This window comes from Canis lupus, chromosome 28 (genome assembly GCF_003254725.2).
Source record: "Canis lupus dingo isolate Sandy chromosome 28, ASM325472v2, whole genome shotgun sequence".
Classification (NCBI taxonomy): Eukaryota; Metazoa; Chordata; class Mammalia; order Carnivora; family Canidae; genus Canis; species Canis lupus.
In genome coordinates, this window is record NC_064270.1 from 15,789,871 (window position 1) to 15,810,038 (window position 20,168).

At 45.2% G+C, this 20,168-nt stretch overlaps 2 protein-coding genes across 2 annotated transcripts in view; one reads left to right on the top strand and one right to left on the bottom strand.

Annotated features, from left to right (window-relative positions):
• NT5C2 (5'-nucleotidase, cytosolic II) overlaps positions 1 to 5,491 on the bottom strand; it is a 146,070-nt gene extending 140,579 nt beyond the window's left edge. Inside the window, exon 1 of the mRNA XM_035707637.2 lies at positions 5,340 to 5,491. The gene's annotated coding sequence lies outside the window, so the exon portion shown is untranslated. The remainder of the gene's footprint in view (positions 1 to 5,339) is intronic.
• Positions 5,299 to 19,708, top strand: INA (internexin neuronal intermediate filament protein alpha). Its single transcript, XM_025467077.3, has 3 exons — positions 5,299 to 6,462; positions 16,284 to 16,408; positions 17,696 to 19,708. The coding sequence occupies exons 1-3, from the start codon at positions 5,398 to 5,400 to the stop codon at positions 18,006 to 18,008; spliced, it is 1,503 nt and encodes a 500-aa protein (XP_025322862.1). The 5' UTR covers positions 5,299 to 5,397; the 3' UTR covers positions 18,009 to 19,708.
• Positions 19,709 to 20,168: the final 460 nt, after the last annotated feature.

Consider the following 20,168-nt stretch of genomic DNA (forward strand, 5'->3'; position numbering starts at 1 on the left):
TGCCCCAGTTTTAATTTATCTAGGCTAAATACTCAGGAGTGAGATTGCTGGGTCATATGGTAAGCATATGTTTATAAGAAATTGCCAAAGTGTCTTCCAGAGTGGCTGTGCCATTTTATAGTCCTACCCGCAACAGATAAGAAATCCAGATGCTCTGAATTCTTGTAAGCAGTTGGTATCATATGTTGTCCCAGCCACTCTAGTAAGTAGATAGTATATATCATTGGAGTTTTCATTTGCATTTCCCTAATGGGTAGTGATGTTGAACATCTTTTCTTTTTTTTTAATATTTTATTTATTCATTCATGAGAGAGAGAGAGGCAGAGGGAGAAGCAGGCTCCATGCAGGGAGCCCGACATGGGACTCGATCCGGGGTCTCCAGAATCATGGCCTGGACCGAAGGCGGCGCCAAACCGCTGAGCCACCCGGGCTGCCCTTGAACATGTTTTCATCTGTATATTCCTTTTGGTAAAATGTCTGTTCAAATCTTTTGCCCATTTTCTAACTGGAATGTTTCTTACTGTTGTGTTTAGAGTTCTTTATATATTATGAATACAAATCCTTTGTTGGATATATAATTAATTTGTAAACATTTTCTCCCAGGCTACGGTTTGTCTTTCCATCATCTTTTTTTTTTGTCTTATTATCTTCTTAATAAGGTCTTTTGCAGACAAAAAATTTTTAATTTTGACAAAGTCAAATCTGTTGATTTATGGGTTGTGCCCTTGGTGTCATGCCAAAGATTCTTCCCAAGTGGTTGTACAGAGAAGAATTTTCAACCATTTTTTTCATCTTCTATGTGTTTAATACTGTGATAGATGCTGGAGAGATTCACAGTATTCAGAGCTGTATTTGAGGGATTTTCAGTTAAGTTTAGACAAGCACACAAATAATCAACAGCAGAAGATGGTAGGTAATTATGAATGATGTGAGTATTGCAAAGGCTATGGATAGGAGGAGTTGAGTTCACGGGAGGAAAGGATTACCTTATATTTGAAATATGAAGGAAGGCTTCATGGAGGAGGTGGCAATTGGGCCTTCAGGATTTCAATAGTTGAAGTTCGGGCAGAAGAAGAAATACCAGGAAGAGAGAATTGCACAAACAGGAGTAGGACAGAAAAGTCAACATCAAGAAGTGGGCTAGGGGGAAGACACTAAAGGATGGATACATTGTTTTAATTTTTTTAAAGATTTTATTTATTTACTCATGAGAGACGCAGAGAGAGAAAAAGGCAGAGACACAGGCAGAGGGAGAAGCAGGCTCCATACAGGGAGCCCGACGCGAGACTTGATCCCAGGTCTCCAGGATCAGGCCCTGGGCTGACGGTGGTGCTAAACCGCTGAGCCACCCAGGCTGCCCTAGATACATTCAGTTTTAAATATATAGTACTTGAAGACCAGTAACCATCCAGGAGATGTCCAACAGACAGCTGGAGATGTGAATTTAAAAGTTGGAAACTGGCTCAGTGGTTTAGCGCCTGCCTTTGGCCCAGGATATGATCCTGGAGTCCCAGGATCAAGTCCTGGGATTGAGTCCCGCATCGGGCTACCTGCATGGAGCCTGCTTCTCCCTCTGCCTATGTCTCTGCCTCTCTCTCTCTCTCTCTCTGTGTCTCATGAATAAATAAAATATTTAAAAAATAAATTAAAAGTTGGAAACTGGAATATGGATTTGAGCATCATAGGCATAGGTCAGGCCTTTTGTCATATGCCCCACAGCAACTTGTACTCTCCTTCAGAGCACAGTTAATTACAATAATTAATTTGTTAATTAATTTGTTGTTCAATCTCTCTTTGTTTTTGCTAGAATTCTAGTCTCGTGGAGCAGAGTCCACATCTGACTTATTCCTAGCACCCTAGTCCAGTACCTTGCACTCAGAAATAATTGTTGAATGAATAAAGATAATAGTTCTGACAGCCACCATTGATTGAGCATGCACATGGCAGCCACTGAATACCCACTCTGTATATATAATCTCATTTGAACCTCACAGAAATCCCATGACAGGTCAAAGGCTTCTCAGAACTAAATTCAAAGGTCTGGGGTAAGGCCCAAGAATCAGAATTTAAGTTCCCAAGGACTTTTAATGAGCAGTCAGATTTAGAAATCACTCAGGAGGATAGTTTCATTGAAATTTTACAGATAAAGAAACTAAGGTTCAGCAAATAACAGTGATTTATTCAAAGTCCCATGGCTAGGGCAGCCCAGATGGCACAGCCGTTTAGCGCCTCCTGCAGCCTGGGGTGTGATCCTGGAGACCCAGGATCGAGTCCTACGTGAGGCATCCTGTATGGAGCCTGCTTCTCCCCCTGCCTTTGTCTCTGCCTCTCTCTCTCTCTCTATGAATAAATAAAATCTTAAAAAAAAAAAAAAAAACCAAAGTCCCATGGCTAGAAAGAGCCATGATGCAAAACTAGATCTCTTATGGAGAGAATTTTACCACTAGCCTCCTTGCCCCTGGGAGACATAAGATCTGGAAAAGAGTTTATGAGGGAAGATCAGAAGGCCAAAAACTGAATCTCCGAAACCAAGGTGAGTAGTGAGCATTGCCAAAAGCCACAGAAAGACCACAGAGGATGTGGCATGAGAGAGAACCTGGGGATAACGAACCCATATGTCTGCGGTGCCTGAGTCTGACATTACAGGAAGATAAAGACACAGCTTTCGCACAGGACAAGGCACTCCCTCAAGAAACCTGGCCAGCTGGAAGGAACTGTGGTTTGAGGCTCAGCCAGGCTCACTCCTTGGTAATAGAGCTTTGTGCTAAAAATATTAAAGCCAAACATCTGGGCCTATGGGGTGCTATGCCAAGAAAGGGGAGATCCAATTCCCATGAGGGAATCTCAGTTTGGAATATAAGATAAACTGTTTAGAAATTTCAAAATGCAGCCCACTCTCGATTTTCTAGGCCACTCTCCCTTTTTGTTGGATTACTGAGGCCTTTAGCCTCACTTCTGCTTTGTTTGTGTTTTGCCTTTGGAGTACTGCTTGTATTGGGAGGACGGAAAGAGAAAGAGAGGTACAATTCCAACCAGGACATTTCACTAATTTTTAGTTATTCAGTCATGAATAACATGGTTGAAATAAGACTGGAATTATAGCCCAGAAGCAAGATCTAGTTATATGTGGCTGTTCCTACTTATCACACTCAGGCTGGCCTCAGGGACTCCAATCAAGGTTGGATGTATTCTCTTTGCCAAGGGACATCCTGAAGGCCTATGCAAGGAAATGGTGGACAGTTTGCTGCAATCCCATCACAAACCCAGATTTATATCCTGTTGATGGTAGATGGGAAGAAATGCCCCTTTATTTGAAAGAGGATAATATTGATGTGAACCCCTTATACCTATACAATTTACAAAGCACCTTCACATGCATCAACTCAATCTTTCATGACCTTCGGAGATAGGTGTTGTTTTCTCTACAAGCTTGATAAGTACAGAAACCACAATTCAAACCCATCACCTCTGACTCTTTGAATTATAAACAAGCCTGCTACGTTGTTATTGGCTAAAACTTAGCCCACTTAGCCTTCTGCTGGCTGTATAGAAATTAATGAGACTTCAACAGCCCCATTGCTCCAAGAAGTAGAATTATGTAGTGAGGAAAGAATGTATGTTTGTTTGCTAGTGACCTTGTGCAGAGTGCTGGAGCTGAGCCCTGGTTTCTGATCTCTTAGATGGGGGTAAAGGGTCACACTGAAGAGTAGCCAGAAGGAAAGAAACCTATGCAAAAGTCCTGGCACAATGGCTAGCAGAGAGTAATCATTTAGTAGTGTTAGCTAGCATTCTTCCGCCCTTCACTTTACCAGGTATTTCCGAGCCCAGTGAACACAGAATTAAGCTCAGGTCTTGGTCTGTAATAAGGAACCTGGGGGGGACAGGCTGTGGTAGGGCCTGATCATCTTCCATGACATGAAGCATAATGCCAAGAAGTATGTTCCAAAGTCCTGCAGGGCTTCCCTTCTCTTTCCTTTAGTGGCCTGTCTCAGGTAATATTTTCCCACATGAAGTTAAGCTTATCCTTGAGATCCAAATCAAAAAGGCCTTTAGTCTGGAATTCTGGAGTCTACTAAAAAGTTCTTCTTACTCCCTCTCCTAAGCCACAGCTGCATCCTGAGAGATACTATAAGCTAGAAGGTGAGTGCACACTAAATCCTACACTGACTCCGCCCAGCCCTCACCTCTCCAAATCCCATTCTTTGACCTCCCCACCCCCACCCTGTGTGGGTCTGCCCTGTGGCCGGAACTCTTCTCTGATCCTGGAGTTTAATATTTGCAGAGACCTCTTTTGTTCAAAGAGAGACCTCCTAAATTAGGAAGAGGTGCTCCTAAATTAGAGTAGGATTTATAAAGCCTGAAATCTCTAATACCTACAGGGCCAGATAGATAACGTAAATGAATTCAGAAGGTGGGCATTATTCAACGGAGAGTTGTGGGGACTGTGGTGATCCCATCCCCATTGGGAGCTCTGGGATGGGAATGGGCTTACGGGTCACCTCCCAGAAAAACCCTAACTCTGGGGGAAAGCAAAGAGGACAGGGTCGACGGAAGCGCCAGAGCCGGGTGTGTGGTCTGCGGATGGGAAATCCACTTGCTTATACAAATGTCAGGGGCACTTCAGTTTTGTCCACTGCAGACACCCCAGCTTTTTTTTTCCTGCGCTTCCTTCTTCTATCTGCAACTCAGGCCCGTGTTCTTTATCTATCTCCCCTCTTTTCTGGGGCGTCACAGGCATTGGGCCCAGCCACCGGCCCTGGGTGCTTCTGAGAGATGCAGAGGACAGCTGATGAGATGCTCTCTGACGTAGACCCACTCTACCCCCTGGGAACCCCGAGCTGGCTGAGGAAAGGGACAAAGCCTGAGGGAAGAGACAAAGTCCCCACTCTAACTGGAAAAACAGGGTTTCACCCTCAGGAGCTCCCAGGGAGGGACGGGCGGGCGTACGGGTCACCTCCCGGAAAACCGTAACTCCGGGTGGGTTAAAGGGGGCAAAAAGGACAGGGTTAAGGGAGGCGACAGGGCCCGGTGGTCTGCGGCTGGGAAGCCCCGGTCGTTTAGGCGCCACTCCACTCAAGTCACTTCCAAGCCACACGATTCTTGGGGAGGGGCGCGGCGGGCAGGGAGCGGCTCCCACGCAAATCGCTTTGTCTCGGCGCCCCAGGTCCGCGGCGCGCGCAGCTGCAGTAGTCTCTGCGCTTCCCCGCCCCCGCTCCTGGATGCCCCGCTTCCCTCTCTCCACCAGCCCCCGAGCAGGAGCTCCGCCCCCAACGCGCCGCCCCAGCCCCGGCGCCTTAAAACCCGGTGCACACCGCCCAGCCGCGCCCCGGCTGGCGCACCTCTCCTCTGGCCCGTGTCGTCCGCCGCAGCCGTCCTCCCGGCCCTGGTCCCGGCACCATGAGCTTCGGCTCGGAGCACTACCTGTGCGCCTCCTCCTCCTACCGCAAGGTGTTTGGAGATGGCTCTCGCCTGTCCTCGCGCCTCTCCAGCGCCGGGGGCGCGGGTGGCTTCCGCTCGCAGTCGCTGTCCCGCAGCAACGTGGCCTCCTCGGCCGCCTGCTCCTCGGCCGCGTCGCTCGGCCTGGGCCTGGCCTATCGCCGGACCCCGGCGTCCGACGGGCTGGACCTGAGTCAGGCGGCGGCGCGCACCAACGAGTACAAGATCATCCGCACCAACGAGAAGGAGCAGCTGCAAGGCCTCAACGACCGCTTCGCGGTGTTCATCGAAAAGGTGCACCAGCTGGAGACGCAGAACCGCGCGCTCGAGGCCGAGCTGGCCGCGCTGCGGCAGCGCCACGCCGAACCGTCGCGCGTGGGCGAGCTCTTCCAGCGCGAGCTGCGCGACCTGCGCGCGCAGCTGGAGGAGGCGAGCTCGGCGCGCGCGCAGGCCTTGCTGGAACGCGACGGGCTGGCCGAGGAGGTGCAGCGGCTAAGGGCGCGCTGCGAGGAGGAGAGCCGCGGGCGCGAAGGCGCCGAGCGCGCCCTGAAGGCGCAGCAGCGCGACGTGGACGGCGCCACGCTGGCCCGCCTGGACCTGGAGAAGAAGGTGGAGTCGCTGCTGGACGAGCTGGCCTTCGTGCGCCAGGTGCACGACGAGGAGGTGGCCGAGCTGCTGGCCACGCTGCAGGCGTCGTCGCAGGCCGCGGCCGAGGTGGACGTGGCTGTGGCCAAACCAGACCTGAGTTCGGCGCTGAGGGAGATCCGAGCGCAGTATGAGTCCCTGGCTGCCAAGAACCTCCAGTCAGCGGAGGAGTGGTACAAGTCCAAGTTTGCCAACCTGAACGAGCAGGCGGCGCGCAGCACCGAGGCCATCCGGGCGAGCCGCGAGGAGATTCACGAGTACCGGCGCCAGCTGCAGGCACGCACCATCGAGATTGAGGGGCTGCGTGGGGCCAACGAGTCCTTGGAGAGGCAGATCCTGGAGCTGGAGGAGCGGCACAGCGCAGAGGTGGCTAGCTACCAGGTAAGGGCTGGAACGCTGCAAAGGGAGGGGCGCCCTGCCCTCTCCCCCACCTACCTGCACTCTCCCTAGGAACCGAGGGGAGGGGAAGGGAGGAGGAGCCCCAACTGGAGGCGTTGGCAAACAAAAAGCCCTGGAGTCTACACCTTTCAGAGCCCTGGTCACCCTGTTTCCCTGCCCGTCATGTCATATCCCTGTCCGGGCCCTTCTAGAAAACAAAACAAAACAAAACAAAAACCCTTAATCTTATGTTTTACAGAGTCCAGAAATCTAATGAATGCTTCCTTATGTCCCGCTAGTGGACATAAACATCCTGGCGACTTAAAAAACAGCCCCCCACCAAAAGTAGGAGTGAACCCAGTGCAGCTGGGTTACAGCCTCTCATGTTGCAGTGCTGTCTCTCCTGTCTGGATTGTTTGGTTGACTTTGAAAGGCTTTCTGTGCACCCGGGAATTGATATTTATGGAGTATGGTCTGTGCTAGAGAGAACGCTGGACTGAACTGGGAAGGGTTCTTGACTTTCGCCTTCAAAAGAGTAGAGATTGGGAGCCAAGGAGCTGAGTGATTGGGCTAGTTACAGCCGCTCTGCTCTACCTCTTCCCCTCCCAACACGCACGCACGCACACACAGAGTTACCTTGTCTACCTACTGGAGATATTTCTTTCTAAAGAAAGCTTTTTACCGCTTAGCAAGTGAGAATGGTCAGGGCGCTGTCCTCGGTGCTGATCTAAACTTCTTTCCATCTCAGAAAAGATGCGTCTCCTGTCTCATGCCCTAGTTATGACTCTCTAGGCAATTAACTGCTTTGGGCTTTTTTTTTTTTTTTTTTTTTCTTCTGCAACACCCTCACAACAGTCTTGGCTACCTGCAATCAAGGGTCACCTCATGGACAGCATCAATTTTCACTATCATGGATGGCTTAGCATTGAGCAAAGAACACTTAATATGCTCAGCAGCATTGAGGTCCCACCTGAAAATTCACGTCTCCTTAACAATTTTCCATCCTCAATGCATGTGATAAATTACAGCGATGGGTGATTCTATCTTTGTTATAGGCTACTTATTTTTTTCCTTTTTGTGTGTCCTTTAAGCTCCTATGAAAGTATTGATTAGATCTTTCTTCCTTTCCTCTCCAAACAAAGGCCGCTGCATCTTCAGTTTTACTATATAGGGCATTCTGGGCTTATGACCACAAAGAGGACAGAGGCAGGAGAAAAGAAAGGAATAGGGTGGTTCAGTTTCAAGGTCCAATCAAAGCTCCTTTGGGTAGGATGATAATAATGCAAAAATTTGCAATAATTCGTTCTAGCCAAGATCGAAGTTTACTCTTGATGGAATTAATAGGGTTTGGGAACATTTAAAAAATAGAACCAAGAAAGGAGTAAAACCTCAAAAGTACTATTTTAGCCTGCAGCTAAAGAATGATTATTGGAGTGCAGGTATTTGTTATGCATTATAAATTGTCCCCTTTGCTAAAGGAAGAAAGCTTGCCTGGACCATTTGTTTTTGGTTATTTGGAATTACGGTCCACCTCTAGTCTGCTTCAAAAGCTGTAACTTGGTTTAAAAAAAAAAAAAGCTATAACTTGAATTTTTCACTTTTTGGCCTAGCTCCTCCATGGATTGAATTAATCACATTTAGTTAACTGAGACTTCATGTGTTCTAGCACCCTCAAAAGATGAGCTAGGTGGTCTTCTGAAGGGCTAGCCCAGTATTTCTACAAAAAAAGGATAACTTACCTGTAGCTGCCATCAGATTTGGGCTTTGCCATACCCTCTGTTTACTTGGTATGACCCTATCTTCTAAGAGGTAGTGAAAATATCATCTGAGTTGTTTTGTTTGCTTTAAAAGGCTTTCAGTGTTAGACAATAGTAGGGTCATCCAGACACAGTCTGCAGGAAACAAAAAACCTACAGAAACTGCGGCATCTGCAGCTCTGCAGTGCTGCCCCCATCAGCATTAGCCTTCAGAACCTCAGTGGGCCTGCTGGTGGAATGGAAGACCAGATGAGACAACATAAAGCTATTTCCTACCCCTTGGGACTTCAGTCTGGGGAAGGGCTCACATCCTCACCTGCTTATCCTGAAGGCCTAAAGTCACAAGAGTATCCTCTGGCTGTTTTCTCTAACAATTTTAGTTCTACTGGCCAAGATGAAAAGCCTCCCTCTGCATGGTGAGATTCCGCTATTGTTTTCTTGCCCTCTCTCTCCCTCCTCCCTCCCCTTTCACTGCAGTTATGGGAGGCTGTTCTCTTTCTTCTGCTTCAGAGATTAGTGATAGGCCTATTTTCCTTTGCAAGCTTTCCACCCTTTCAGAGGCAGAGGAAGGCCCCATTAAAGTCACATTTTCCCTGCCCAGAATGCTGACAGCCTATTCAAGGGCAGAAAGCTTATTACACTTTTGAAAGGGTAAAGAATGATTCAAGGTGACATGGTGAGTACACAATGATATATGAGAGAACCCAAATCAGGCGACAGGTGAAATTGAAGAGCTTGAGCTAGTTGTCTTCAAAAGCCAAATGTAGCCACCCACTGTAGCTGAACCCTTTTCCATTTCTGGCCCAGGGCAAATCTGGTTCCTGTATAACTGCTTTACCACCCTAGAGGCCCTGTTCTGCCAAAGATGCCTAACAGTGTTTTTGCAGGATACTAGAGGCCCTGGCCCTGTACTATGGTCAGTCTTGGAAAGCTGCAGCTTTCCTTGAAAGTCCTTGCTGAACAATCAAGCTCCCCATTAGTTAATGCTCCCCAGGGAGATGAGCCAAGTCTGCTTTCTCTCTGGTATGAGATTGGAATACAACCTAATGAAATAGCTGGCCCCTTGGAGATTGGGGGTGACACTGGCTGCATATAAATCTATGGTCTGATTTATCTATGAAATTAGAATTCAAAAAGAAACTACATTTGGTCCTTTTTTCTTTTCAACTCTTCTATATGTTTTTGGTTTTGTTTTGTTTTTGCTCCTCCCTGTCTTATTGTATTACTGTCACCAACGCCACCTTGATAGCTCCTTTACAGAAATAAATTTAAACTTGTCATTCCTAAACCCATGGATCCACCAAGATCACTTGGGGGCTTAACAAAAAAGATTATCAGGCTTATTTCCAATGATCGAGATTCAGTAGATGACAGGTACGGCCCAGGAATATGCAAAAGCGCTGCGTCCTATTGTTCCTCAGACTGATTTTGGGGTGCGCTAACCTAAACCTCATTTCACAATATAAACCAGCTCATATAATGCAAGATTTTATTTTATTTTATATATCTTTTAAAGACTTATTTGTTTAAATAAACAAATTTGAGAGAGAGAGAGAGAGAGAGAGGCAGAGACACAGGCAGAGGGAGAAGCAGGCTCCATGCAGGAAGCCTGATGCGGGACTCGATCCGGGACCCCAGGATCACACCCCTGGGCCGAAGGCAGCACTAATCCACTGCGCCACCCAGGGATCCCCCTAATGCAAGATTTTAAAGTATGGCAGGGAAAAAGAAAGAAAGAAAGCGAAGACAGGAAGGAGAATAAGGCATATAGGTGGTACACATATAAAAGTCCTCTCTCCTCACCCGGTCATTCTGGATGGGCCCTTTCATTCAGACTGTGCTGCACTCACTACTACCACTGGCCTGCCTGAGGGCTCCTAAAAGTGATGAAATCCATAGCACTGTTTGTGGTTCCTTTTCTCCACTGCAGATGCTTGTGTGGCCATGTTTTTCTCTTCCTCCTGGCCTGCATCCTTCCAGCCCTTGGGAAGATGTTCAGCACTCATCTTAGCTGCTACTCCAGGAGAGACCCCAGCTGGAACTGGGAGTGCCTCTGCCATTCCCTCAGGCTAAGCCAGCAGCAGCTGCGTGGTTGGGGGAGGGGGCAGACTGCAGTGTTCTGCTCACATTTCCAGCTGGAGGCCATCTTTGGCAGGGCTTTTGAAGGGCAATGTGAGACAGTCTGGTGGGGGGAAGAGAGCACAAACAAAGGGACTAGACATTGAAGAGCAATGGTCAGCAGTCAGCCCAATTCCTTCCAAAAGGAGCAAAGTCATGCTTTTTGTCTACTCTGACCCATAAATTAGATGTGTGAAATGTGTAATGTAAACATTCAAAGAAATATCCTCTATCTAGAACTCAGCTCCCAACAACCTCTTATTCAGCAAACACAGCTCTGAAACAAAAATATTGTCTTAAAAAGGACCTTATGCTGCTGATGAGACAAAACCTCCATGTCCAGGTCACATATTGGGAAGTTGACCCCTCTGATGCTCCTAACTTATTCATTCTTGCTTTACATGATCCTAAAGTGCTTTGTCTGCTGAGTTTCAAGCATGCTGCAAGGTAGAGAAGAAGGACCAACTGAGTCAGACATCATCAAGAATGAGTAGCATTATTTCAACTTTCTTTCTTTTTTTTTTTTTTAAGATTTTATTTATTTTTTCATGAGAGACACACACACAGAGAGAGAGGGAGGGGTAGAGACATAGGCAGGAGAAGCAGGCTACATGCAGGGACATGGGACTGGATCCCAGGTCTTCAGGATCACACCCTGGGCTGAAGGCGGCACTAAAGGCGCTAAACCGCTGAGCCACCTGGGCTGCCCTATTTCAACTTTCAGAACAAAGAAAACCAGTAAGTGGCAAGCACTAATGCAAACACTGTTCTTTGGGAGCCATTAGGTAGAAATAAACAATCTGATACACCTCAGTTGACCTCAAAGATAAAAGACAGGAAAATAATTGATCGTTATCATAATCTGTAGTTGCTAAGAAAGGTTGCGTTATGTTTGTTCTAATTAAGAATGGTACAACACCTCTGGGGCACCTGGCTGGCTCAGTCAGAGGAAGATGCCACTCTTAATCTCAGAGTCATGAGTTAGAGCCCCATGTTGGGTGTAGAGATTATTTAAATAAATAATATATTTTTTAAATGGTACAAGCCCTTTTAGAAAGGTTTTTATTTAAAATCATCATTTAGGGCAGCCCGGATGGCTCAGCGGTTTAGCGCCGCCTTCAGCTCAGGGCGTGATCCTGGAGACCTGGGATCGAGTCCCCCGTCAGGCTCCCTGCATGGAGCCTGCTTCTTCCTCTGCCTGTGTCTCTGCCTCTCTCTCTCTATCTCTCATGAATAAATAAATAAAATCTTTAAAAAAAATAAAATAAAATAGAATAAAATAAAATAAAATAAATAAAATAAAATAAAATAATAATCATTTAACCTGGTACTTAAAGGAATGTGCCTTCAACTAATATTAAAGCTTTATTATATGCTGCTTTGCTTTCCTAAGTAATCCAAGGGGTTGTGGGCTCATGATTAATTTGTCCATATGATTAAAAAAGGTATAAGTCACATGGTATGATCTTAACAATTTATTGAGCAATTTCTATGTGACAAGTGCTGTTTTAATGCCCATTATCTAATTTAACAGATAATGGACTTCTATGATCATATGAGGTACCTTAAATTGGAATCCTAACTTGAGGATCTCAGAATACCTCAGAAAAGAATAAACATTATAATTTTCCATATGTAGAAATGGAAATTTTGAAGAAACTAAAACACAGAAAACTAACTGAGGTATGTTGGATATTTGAGGCAGGGCCAGAAATGCAACCCAAAGGTCCTGATGCAATCCTCCTGTTTTTCTCAGATCTCATTTCTCCTGTCCTTTGCATAAGGAGAAGTCATCTTCCTCTTCTACCCTTTTCCCTTTGCCACAGTAATATTGTGTCCCTTATCCCTAGGTGCATCACTAGCAGACCTGCTTGTAGGTTAGTTTAACCTCAAGTAACAACTATCAAGTAACATTTTTGGTAAAAATCATCTGAAGCCCAGGGCTCTTGGGTGGCTCAGCACTTGAGCATCTGCTTTCTGCTCAGGGCATGATCTTGGGTCCAGGGATGGGGGATCAAGTCTCGCATAGGAGAGACTGCAGGGAACCTGTTTCTCCCTCTGCCTATGTCTCTGCCTTTCTCTCTGAATAAATAAATAAAATTTAAAAAAAATCATTTGAAGCCCTTATGATCTCTGAACACGTTTTGGAATATTTCCATCACTGTCCGTGTAATATGTATTTTCCCTGCTGCTTGTCACTCCTTGCTCTGCACCCATCAGTTAATTGAGTCTCTCCTTTGCAGCATTCCTGTCAATATTTATAGAACAGGTAGGAGGCATGAATTTCTATTCTTTCTGCAGGTTCTCTTGATTTGGAAGTCTGCACCCTCTGATGTTAGCAGCCCTGTTTTCAACCATCATGTCATCATCCCCACACAGGAAATTACAAGGGCCCCTCACTCACTCACTTCTTGAGGTTTCTGATAGTTTTCTATGTCTCCACTTCACAAAAATTATTGTAAATTGCTGTGCTCTTTGTGTCGACAAGGTTGCAACTAAATTATTTTTTTTTAAATTAGCTTAACTACTTTTATTTTTTATTTTTTTATTTATTTATGATAGTCACAGAGAGAGAGAGAGAGGCAGAGACACAGGCAGAGGGAGAAGCAGGCTCCATGCACCGGGAGCCCGACGTGGGATTCGATCCCCGGTCTCCAGGATCGCGCCCTGGGCCAAAGGCAGGCGCTAAACCGCTGCGACACCCAGGGATCCCCTGCAACTAAATTATATGCATTATTTGCTCATATCTTTTTAAGTCAGAGGAAAAGAAGTGCTCATGTAGCACACCATTCATTCATTTAACAGTTACTCACTGAGCATCTGCAGTGTGCATTGTGCTAGGATCTGGGCTTCCAGAGGTGAACCAAACAGAATCAGCTCCTGTTTCTATGTAAATTACATTGTAGTGCAGTAGCTCTCTGACAGGAGTGACTTGCCTTCCAGGGGACCTTTAGCAATGTCTGGGACATTGTTGGTTATCACAACTGGGAGGGAGGGTGTGTGCTACTAATGGGTGGAGGTCAGGGATGCTGCTAAACATCCTACAATTCACAGGACAACCCCCCCCCCCCCCACCAGGAAAGAATTATCCAGCCCAGAATGTCAACAGTGCCTAGGTTGAAAAAGCATGAGATAGAGGAAGATGACAGAAAATAAACTAGTCGGGCAGCCCCGGTGGCGCAGTGGTTTAGTGCCGCCTGCAGCCCGGGGTGTGATCCTGTCGACCCGGGATCGAGTCCCACATCGAGTCCCACATCGGGCTCCCTGCATGGAGCCTGCTTCTCCCTCTGCCTGTGTCTCTGCCTCTCTCTCGCTCTCTCTGAATGAATAAATAAATAAATCTAAAAAAAAAAAAAGAAAAGAAACTAGTCAAGTAATAAATGAACGAGAAAGTTTCAGGTAATGATAATAGCTGAGAGCAGAGTGGCCACTTGTGCAAGTATGTGCTTTCTTCTAATTTGTCCTCCCACCAGAGGTGCTTGTTTCTCATTTGCACAAAGCCCCTTTATGGGCTACCCACTGCCCTGGCTTGAGGTAAAATAGCATGCTAGATCAGTGTGGAAAGGGTACTTAAGTTAGACACAAAAGAAGACCGGGTAGAGGGCATTTGCCCTGAATCTTCGATGACTCTGTCGGCCACAGAAGACCCACTGCAGAGCATTCCAAACAGAAGAAGTAACTAGTCTAAAGGGTCTGGGACAGCAATGAAGTTGGTAACTTTAAGGAGCAAAAGAGAAGGCTGAAGCACTTGGAGCAAAGGAAGTAGTATAGGCCATGCTGAGGAATTTGGACTTTATTGTAATAGCTGTTAGAGGGTTCCAAGCAGGAGAACAAGGATCTGCTGTGTTTTTAAAAGACCCTCTGGGGGCACCTGGGTGCTCATTATGTTAAACCTCCAACTTTTGGTTTCTGCTCAGGTCCTGATCTCATGGATCGTGGGATGGAACCCAGAGTTGGGTTCTGCACCCAGTGAGGAGTTGGCTTGAAGATTCTCTCCTTCTGCCCCTCCCCCTCTGTGTGTGCACACATGCATACACTCTCTTTCTCTAAACTAATTAAATAAATCTTTAAAAAAATGTTTAAAAGCCCCTCTGGCTGCTCAAGAATCAGAAATCTAAAGCTATTTTTTGGGCACCTAGTGGCACAGTCGGTTAAGCCTCTTGGTTCCTCCTCAGGTGGTGATCTCAGGGTTGTGTGATCTGCAGGGAGTCTACCTTGAGTTTCTCTCTCCCTTTCCCTCTGCCCCTCCCACTCATGTACTCGCGCTCTCTCTCTCTCTCTCTTTCTCTGTGTCTCTGAAATAAATAAATAAATAAATATATATATATATATATTTTTTTTTTAAATGTAAAGCTATTTTTCTGTGATTGGGTTTGCACCTGAAAGAATTTGGAGCAAAACTATTATATGGACCTTGTTTCTTTTTTATTTATTTTTAGTTTTTTAAAAGATTTTATTTATTTGTTTGTTTGTTTAAGAGAGAGAATGAGCAGGATCTCAAGTGGAGGGGAGGGGCAGAGGGAGAGAATCCCAAACCAACTATGCACTGAGCAAGGAGCCCTATGCAGGGCCTGATCTCACAACCCAGAGATCATGACCAGAGCCAAAATCAAGAGCCAGCTGCCCAAATAACCAGGCCACCCAGGTGTCCTCTAGTTTCTTATTTATTTATTTATTTTTTTAAAGATTTTATTTATTCATCAGAGAGAGAGAGAGAGAGAGGCATAGACCATAGGCAGAGGGAGAAGCAGGCTCCATACAAGAAGCCTGATATGAGACTCAATCCTGGATCCCAGGATCACGCCCTGAGCCGAAGGCAGAGGCTCAACTACTGAGCCATTCAGGGGTCCCTAGTTTCTTTTTTATTTATTTTTTATTTTTTTTATTTTTTAAATTTTATTTATTTATTCATGAGAGACAAAGAGAGAGAGAGAGAGAGAGAGAGGCAGAGACACAGGCAGAGGGAGAAGCAGGCTCCATGCAGGGAGGCTGATGTGGGACTCGATCCCGGGGCTCCAGGATCACACCCCGGTTCCAAGGCAAGCGCTAAATCACTGAGCCACGCAGGGATCCCCCCTTAGTTTCTTTTTTAAAAATATAATTTCAATCTGCCACTTGGGTTAAAGAAATTCCATTGAGTATTTCTGCTTCCTCTGTAATCTGTCCCGTGAAATGCTCTCAGTAGGGTAATTGAGCAGCAGGCTTCCAGGAAACCATCAAAACGAACAGAGACAGAGAAGACTTGCTGTCCTCTCTGTGCTTTTCACAGTTGGAATCTTCTGAATCTAAGCTCCTAACCTGGGGCTTTGGGTTTTGGAAAGGACATGTAACAACTGAATTATTCAGAAGCAATACAGTAAGCAAGGGAGGGATGAGAAGTAAGTTTATTTGTTTTTTGAAGTTTTTACTTAAATTTCAGTCAACATACAGTGTAGTATTAGCTTTAGGTCTAAGTTTAAAAAGAGAGAGAGGAAAATATCTCCATGATGTTCGTTCAAGAACCATGTGCCACACAGTCGAAGGTCCCAACCCTTACCATACATCCAAATCTCCTAGGGACCTTAGGAAAGAGTGCAGATGCTGAGGCCCCACCCCAGAACAAATGAATCAGAATCTGGGCTGGGGGACAGGCCTGGATTTTTTTTTTTTTTTTTTTTTTTTTTTTTTTAATTTTTATTTATTTATGATAGTCACACAGAGAGAGAGAGAGAGAGGCAGAGACACAGGCAGAGGGAGAAGCAGGCTCCATGCATCGAGAGCCCGATGTGGGATTCGATCCCGGGTCTCCAGGATCGCGCCCTGGGCCAAAGGCAGGCGCCAAACCGCTGCGCCACCCAGGGATCCCCAGGCCTGGATTTTTAATGTGTAGTCAGGGTTGAGAATACTTGTTTTGTGGAAATCTGACTAAATTTCAGCTGGTTCAAATATGTTGAATATGTCACTTTTCAGGATAGCATCGGGCAGCTGGAGAATGATCTGAGGAACACCAAGAGTGAGATGGCACGCCACCTTCGGGAATACCAGGACTTGCTCAATGTCAAAATGGCTCTTGATATTGAGATAGCAGCTTACAGGTATTTCAAAGGACATGCTCACCCAAGCAGATCCAGTCACCTGGGGCAACACTACCCAAATTAGTGGATAGGTGGTTTTAGTCTCTCTGATTTCTGATGGGTAAGAGGGGATGAGGAAAGACATCCCTAGTGCCTTCCAGGTGAGCTGACTCTTCTGTCCCTCAACTTGTTTATACTTCACCTAACTAGTCCTAGAGTAGTCTACTTACCTCTGCTAGGATTTAAGGAGATAACGTGAGTATCCATAGGTTGAAATAGAACCCATCACAATCTTTTAAAAATAGGGTTGATACAACATAGAACATTCTAACAGAGGAGGTATACCTCTGGATTTCTACTCATGCAATGTTCAAGTGAACATTTACCTTAAGAAAAAAGGTAATAACAGTAACTACTGTTTTTTGAATGGCTACTGTGTGCCAGGCACTATAGTAGATATGTATTTAAATTATCTAGGTATCCAGTCATATTTTTTGCAGAAGAGGAAACCTGAACCACAGATTTATCGTGTAATTTGTTCTAAGTCACAGTGCTGGTAAATGGAAGAGCTCAACTTCAGTCCAGATCTGAGATTTTTTTTCTTTTACATTATGTATACTTCTTCAAAACAAAACTCCAAGAGTATTTGATAGTGTCTTGAGTTTCTGATTTTAAAGAGATGATAAAAATTATTAGAGATATGAGAAACAAGGCATTGGGGCCACTCTTACCATGCTGGTTAGGCTAGGCTGAGAAGAAGTCTGTTATTGGAAACAGCTGCATTCACTAGTTTTTGAAGTTGCTAGTTCCATTCCTTTTGTGCTCCTCTACATTGAAAAAACACAATTCTGAAGTTCAGGCTGAATTAGGCAGTTCCTTCCTCCTCTGTGGACTTTTTACCTCCTTATCCTTGTTGCACTTAAGGTTTTGATTAGTAAACTTCTCCCTAGAGCTTTGTAGACTCTTCAGTGCCAAAAATGGGTGTGATGAGACTAAGGGGAATTGTACAAAAATTCCTTTTTGAACATATTTGTGATTAGATTTCCCTTTGACAGTGCTTTAAACACAGCTGATGCTAAAGATGCACTCATACAGTAGATGTGCATCTACACATGCAGATGTGTATGCATGTGCTGGATAAACTCCATGTCTTTGAACATTAGAATTCAATATTTATTGGTCTCAACCTCATGAGAAACAGCAGTCTTATGAAATCTTTTAAAATGAATAGGAGCTGGAGGGTTAAGTTCTTTTTTTAAAAAAGTTACTAGTTGACTTCCTAAGACTTTTTCTCTGTTGGATTTACAGGAAACTGCTGGAAGGTGAAGAGACACGTTTTAGCACCAGTGGATTAAGCATTTCAGGGCTGAATCCACCCCCCAATCCAGTTTATCTGCTCCCACCTAGAATCCTCAGTTCTACAACCTCCAAAGTCTCATCCACTGGGCTGTCTCTTAAGAAAGAGGAGGAGGAGGAGGAAGAGGCTTCTAAGGCAGCCTCTAAGAAAACGTCCCAGATAGGGGAAAGTTTTGAAGAAATACTGGAGGAGACAGTAATATCTACTAAGAAAACGGAGAAATCAATTATAGAAGAAAGCACCACTTCAAGCCAAAAAATATAATTATGTTGCTTAAAAAAAAGTTAATGCTTAAGAGGGGATAATATGCACTTGACTTGTTAAAGAGCCTATTCCTGAACCAAAACACCTGTCACCACTGTAAAATGTCTTCAAGGCTTCAGTCTCTCCTATTTAGCATTGAATACTTTCTCTAATAAGAAAACCACCCCGTAGGTTGGAGCAAACTGCAGCCCTAGAGCAATCACAGAGGAGTTATCTAAGAGTTCAGCTTTCTCACCTAAAGCTCAGGCTTCACAGCGTTAGATGATTCAGGTACAGAGGAAGTACAAACTACGGTGCTAAATCTGTGATCATCATCATTTGCTGTGAATTGAAATTAAAACTTAATGTTCGCTCACTATGCCCAGATCTTATCCAGCTATATAGTCTCACTCTAGGTTCCCAAACCATCAGATCACTGCCAAAGATAAACCAATGGCCCGCATTAGACGCCACTCTGATAAAACTGCTTCACAAGTGATGGGTGTTTGTTTAATGGACACTTCCTCTCCTCACAATTTCATGTATCCTTTTCTTCCATTCAGGAAAAAAAAAAAGGCTAGTGTAGTATTCTTCCCCCCTTAAACACATTTAGGTTCTTCTGTAAAGAACTTACCCCCTTTAGCTCTCTTTGTTCAATGGTAAAATTAGATGCATGTTGAACATTTCTGTGATTCGTGTAATGACTTCTCCCTGCCCATTTCACGTCCTTCCAATTCTATAAGTAAAGAAAAATGGCAGTGATATGTTTTAAGGGTTGTCCCCAACAAATGATGAAAAGAATCCCTAGATTTTAGGCTTTCAGCTTATTCAAATCCATTTAATTAGGGAAAAAAAAGTATTAAGAATGTAGCTATTCACTTTAACTTTAGAAACACAGTAATAGTCCCCCAAGCTGTGATTAAGCTGACCTTAGATTTAGTAGTATAAGCTAGAAGAGGCGTATTTGTGTGAATGGAAAAAGCCAAGGTCTCATTGATCTGTGTGAGTTCATTTGTGGTGATCTAGAATTAGCTCTATCATGCCCTTTACCCTTAGAACCCAGGAATCCCGTTTCCCATTGTCTAGGTCTTCACAAGGCCTTGCTTTCACTCTCCTATGCCTTTTAAGAGTGCTAAGTATAATTATGTTATCACCAGGACACAATGCTACCGCCCAAAAGTAAAAGAAATCACCTGGTCAATTAACACCACCAGCAAACAAAAGGAAATCTTTCTCTTTTCTCTAAGCATCCTGCTCCAGACTTTCCCCATAGCTACATGGTTGGTAGGGTCTCCTTCCCCTCCTGGAGAGATAGTGACACTCAAGACTAGAGAAGAGGCTCACATGCTTCTATTCATGTGCTAGCAAGTCCATTCTGGAGAGCCAACTTTTCATCTGCCCAACTGTGTAGCCGCTGCATCGCCCTGTCGTCCACATGTGCCAAGTTTGATGTAGCATTAATTCTTTCCCACAGTCACTTCCAAGAGACCTAAAGAGTTGCTGTGTCTCTGTCACACACCTCCATTCAAAGTTCTGTTATGATAGGGTGCGACGCTTTTACCGAACTTATTTATCCTAGCACCTGCTTCAATTGTTTGAGGAACTGGAAAGATACTTTTTCTTCTTCCTTTCCCTCACTCCATCCCTGTCTTTACTACCCACACTTACTGTAAAACATTAGTAAGATAAGAATTAAAAGTCACACGATCCCACCAACATAACTTGTGTCTTGTGGTTCTTGCTGCAGTTGAGAAAAGTGCTGTTTTGGGGGTGCTGGGTTGCCTTAATAGAGCATGCGACCCAATCTCAGGGTCATGAGTTTGAGCCCCATGTTGGACCTAGAGCTTACTCAAAAAAGAAGAGGGGTCACCTGGGTGGCTCAGTAGGTTAAGTGCTGCCTTCAGCTCAGGTCATGATCTCAGGGTCCTAGGATTGAGCCCCCCCAATGGGCTCCCTGCTCAGGGGGAGTCCGCTTCTCTCTCTCCTGCTGCTCCTCCTGCTCATGCTCACTCTCAAAATATTTTTTAAGGGGATCTGTGGGTAGCTCAGCAGTTTGGTGCCTGCCTTCTGTCTAGGGCATGATCCTGGAGTCCTGGGATCGAGTCCCACATCAGGCTCCCTGCATGAGGCCTGCTTCTCCCTCTGCCTGTATCTCTGCCTCTGTGTGTGTGTGTGTGTCTC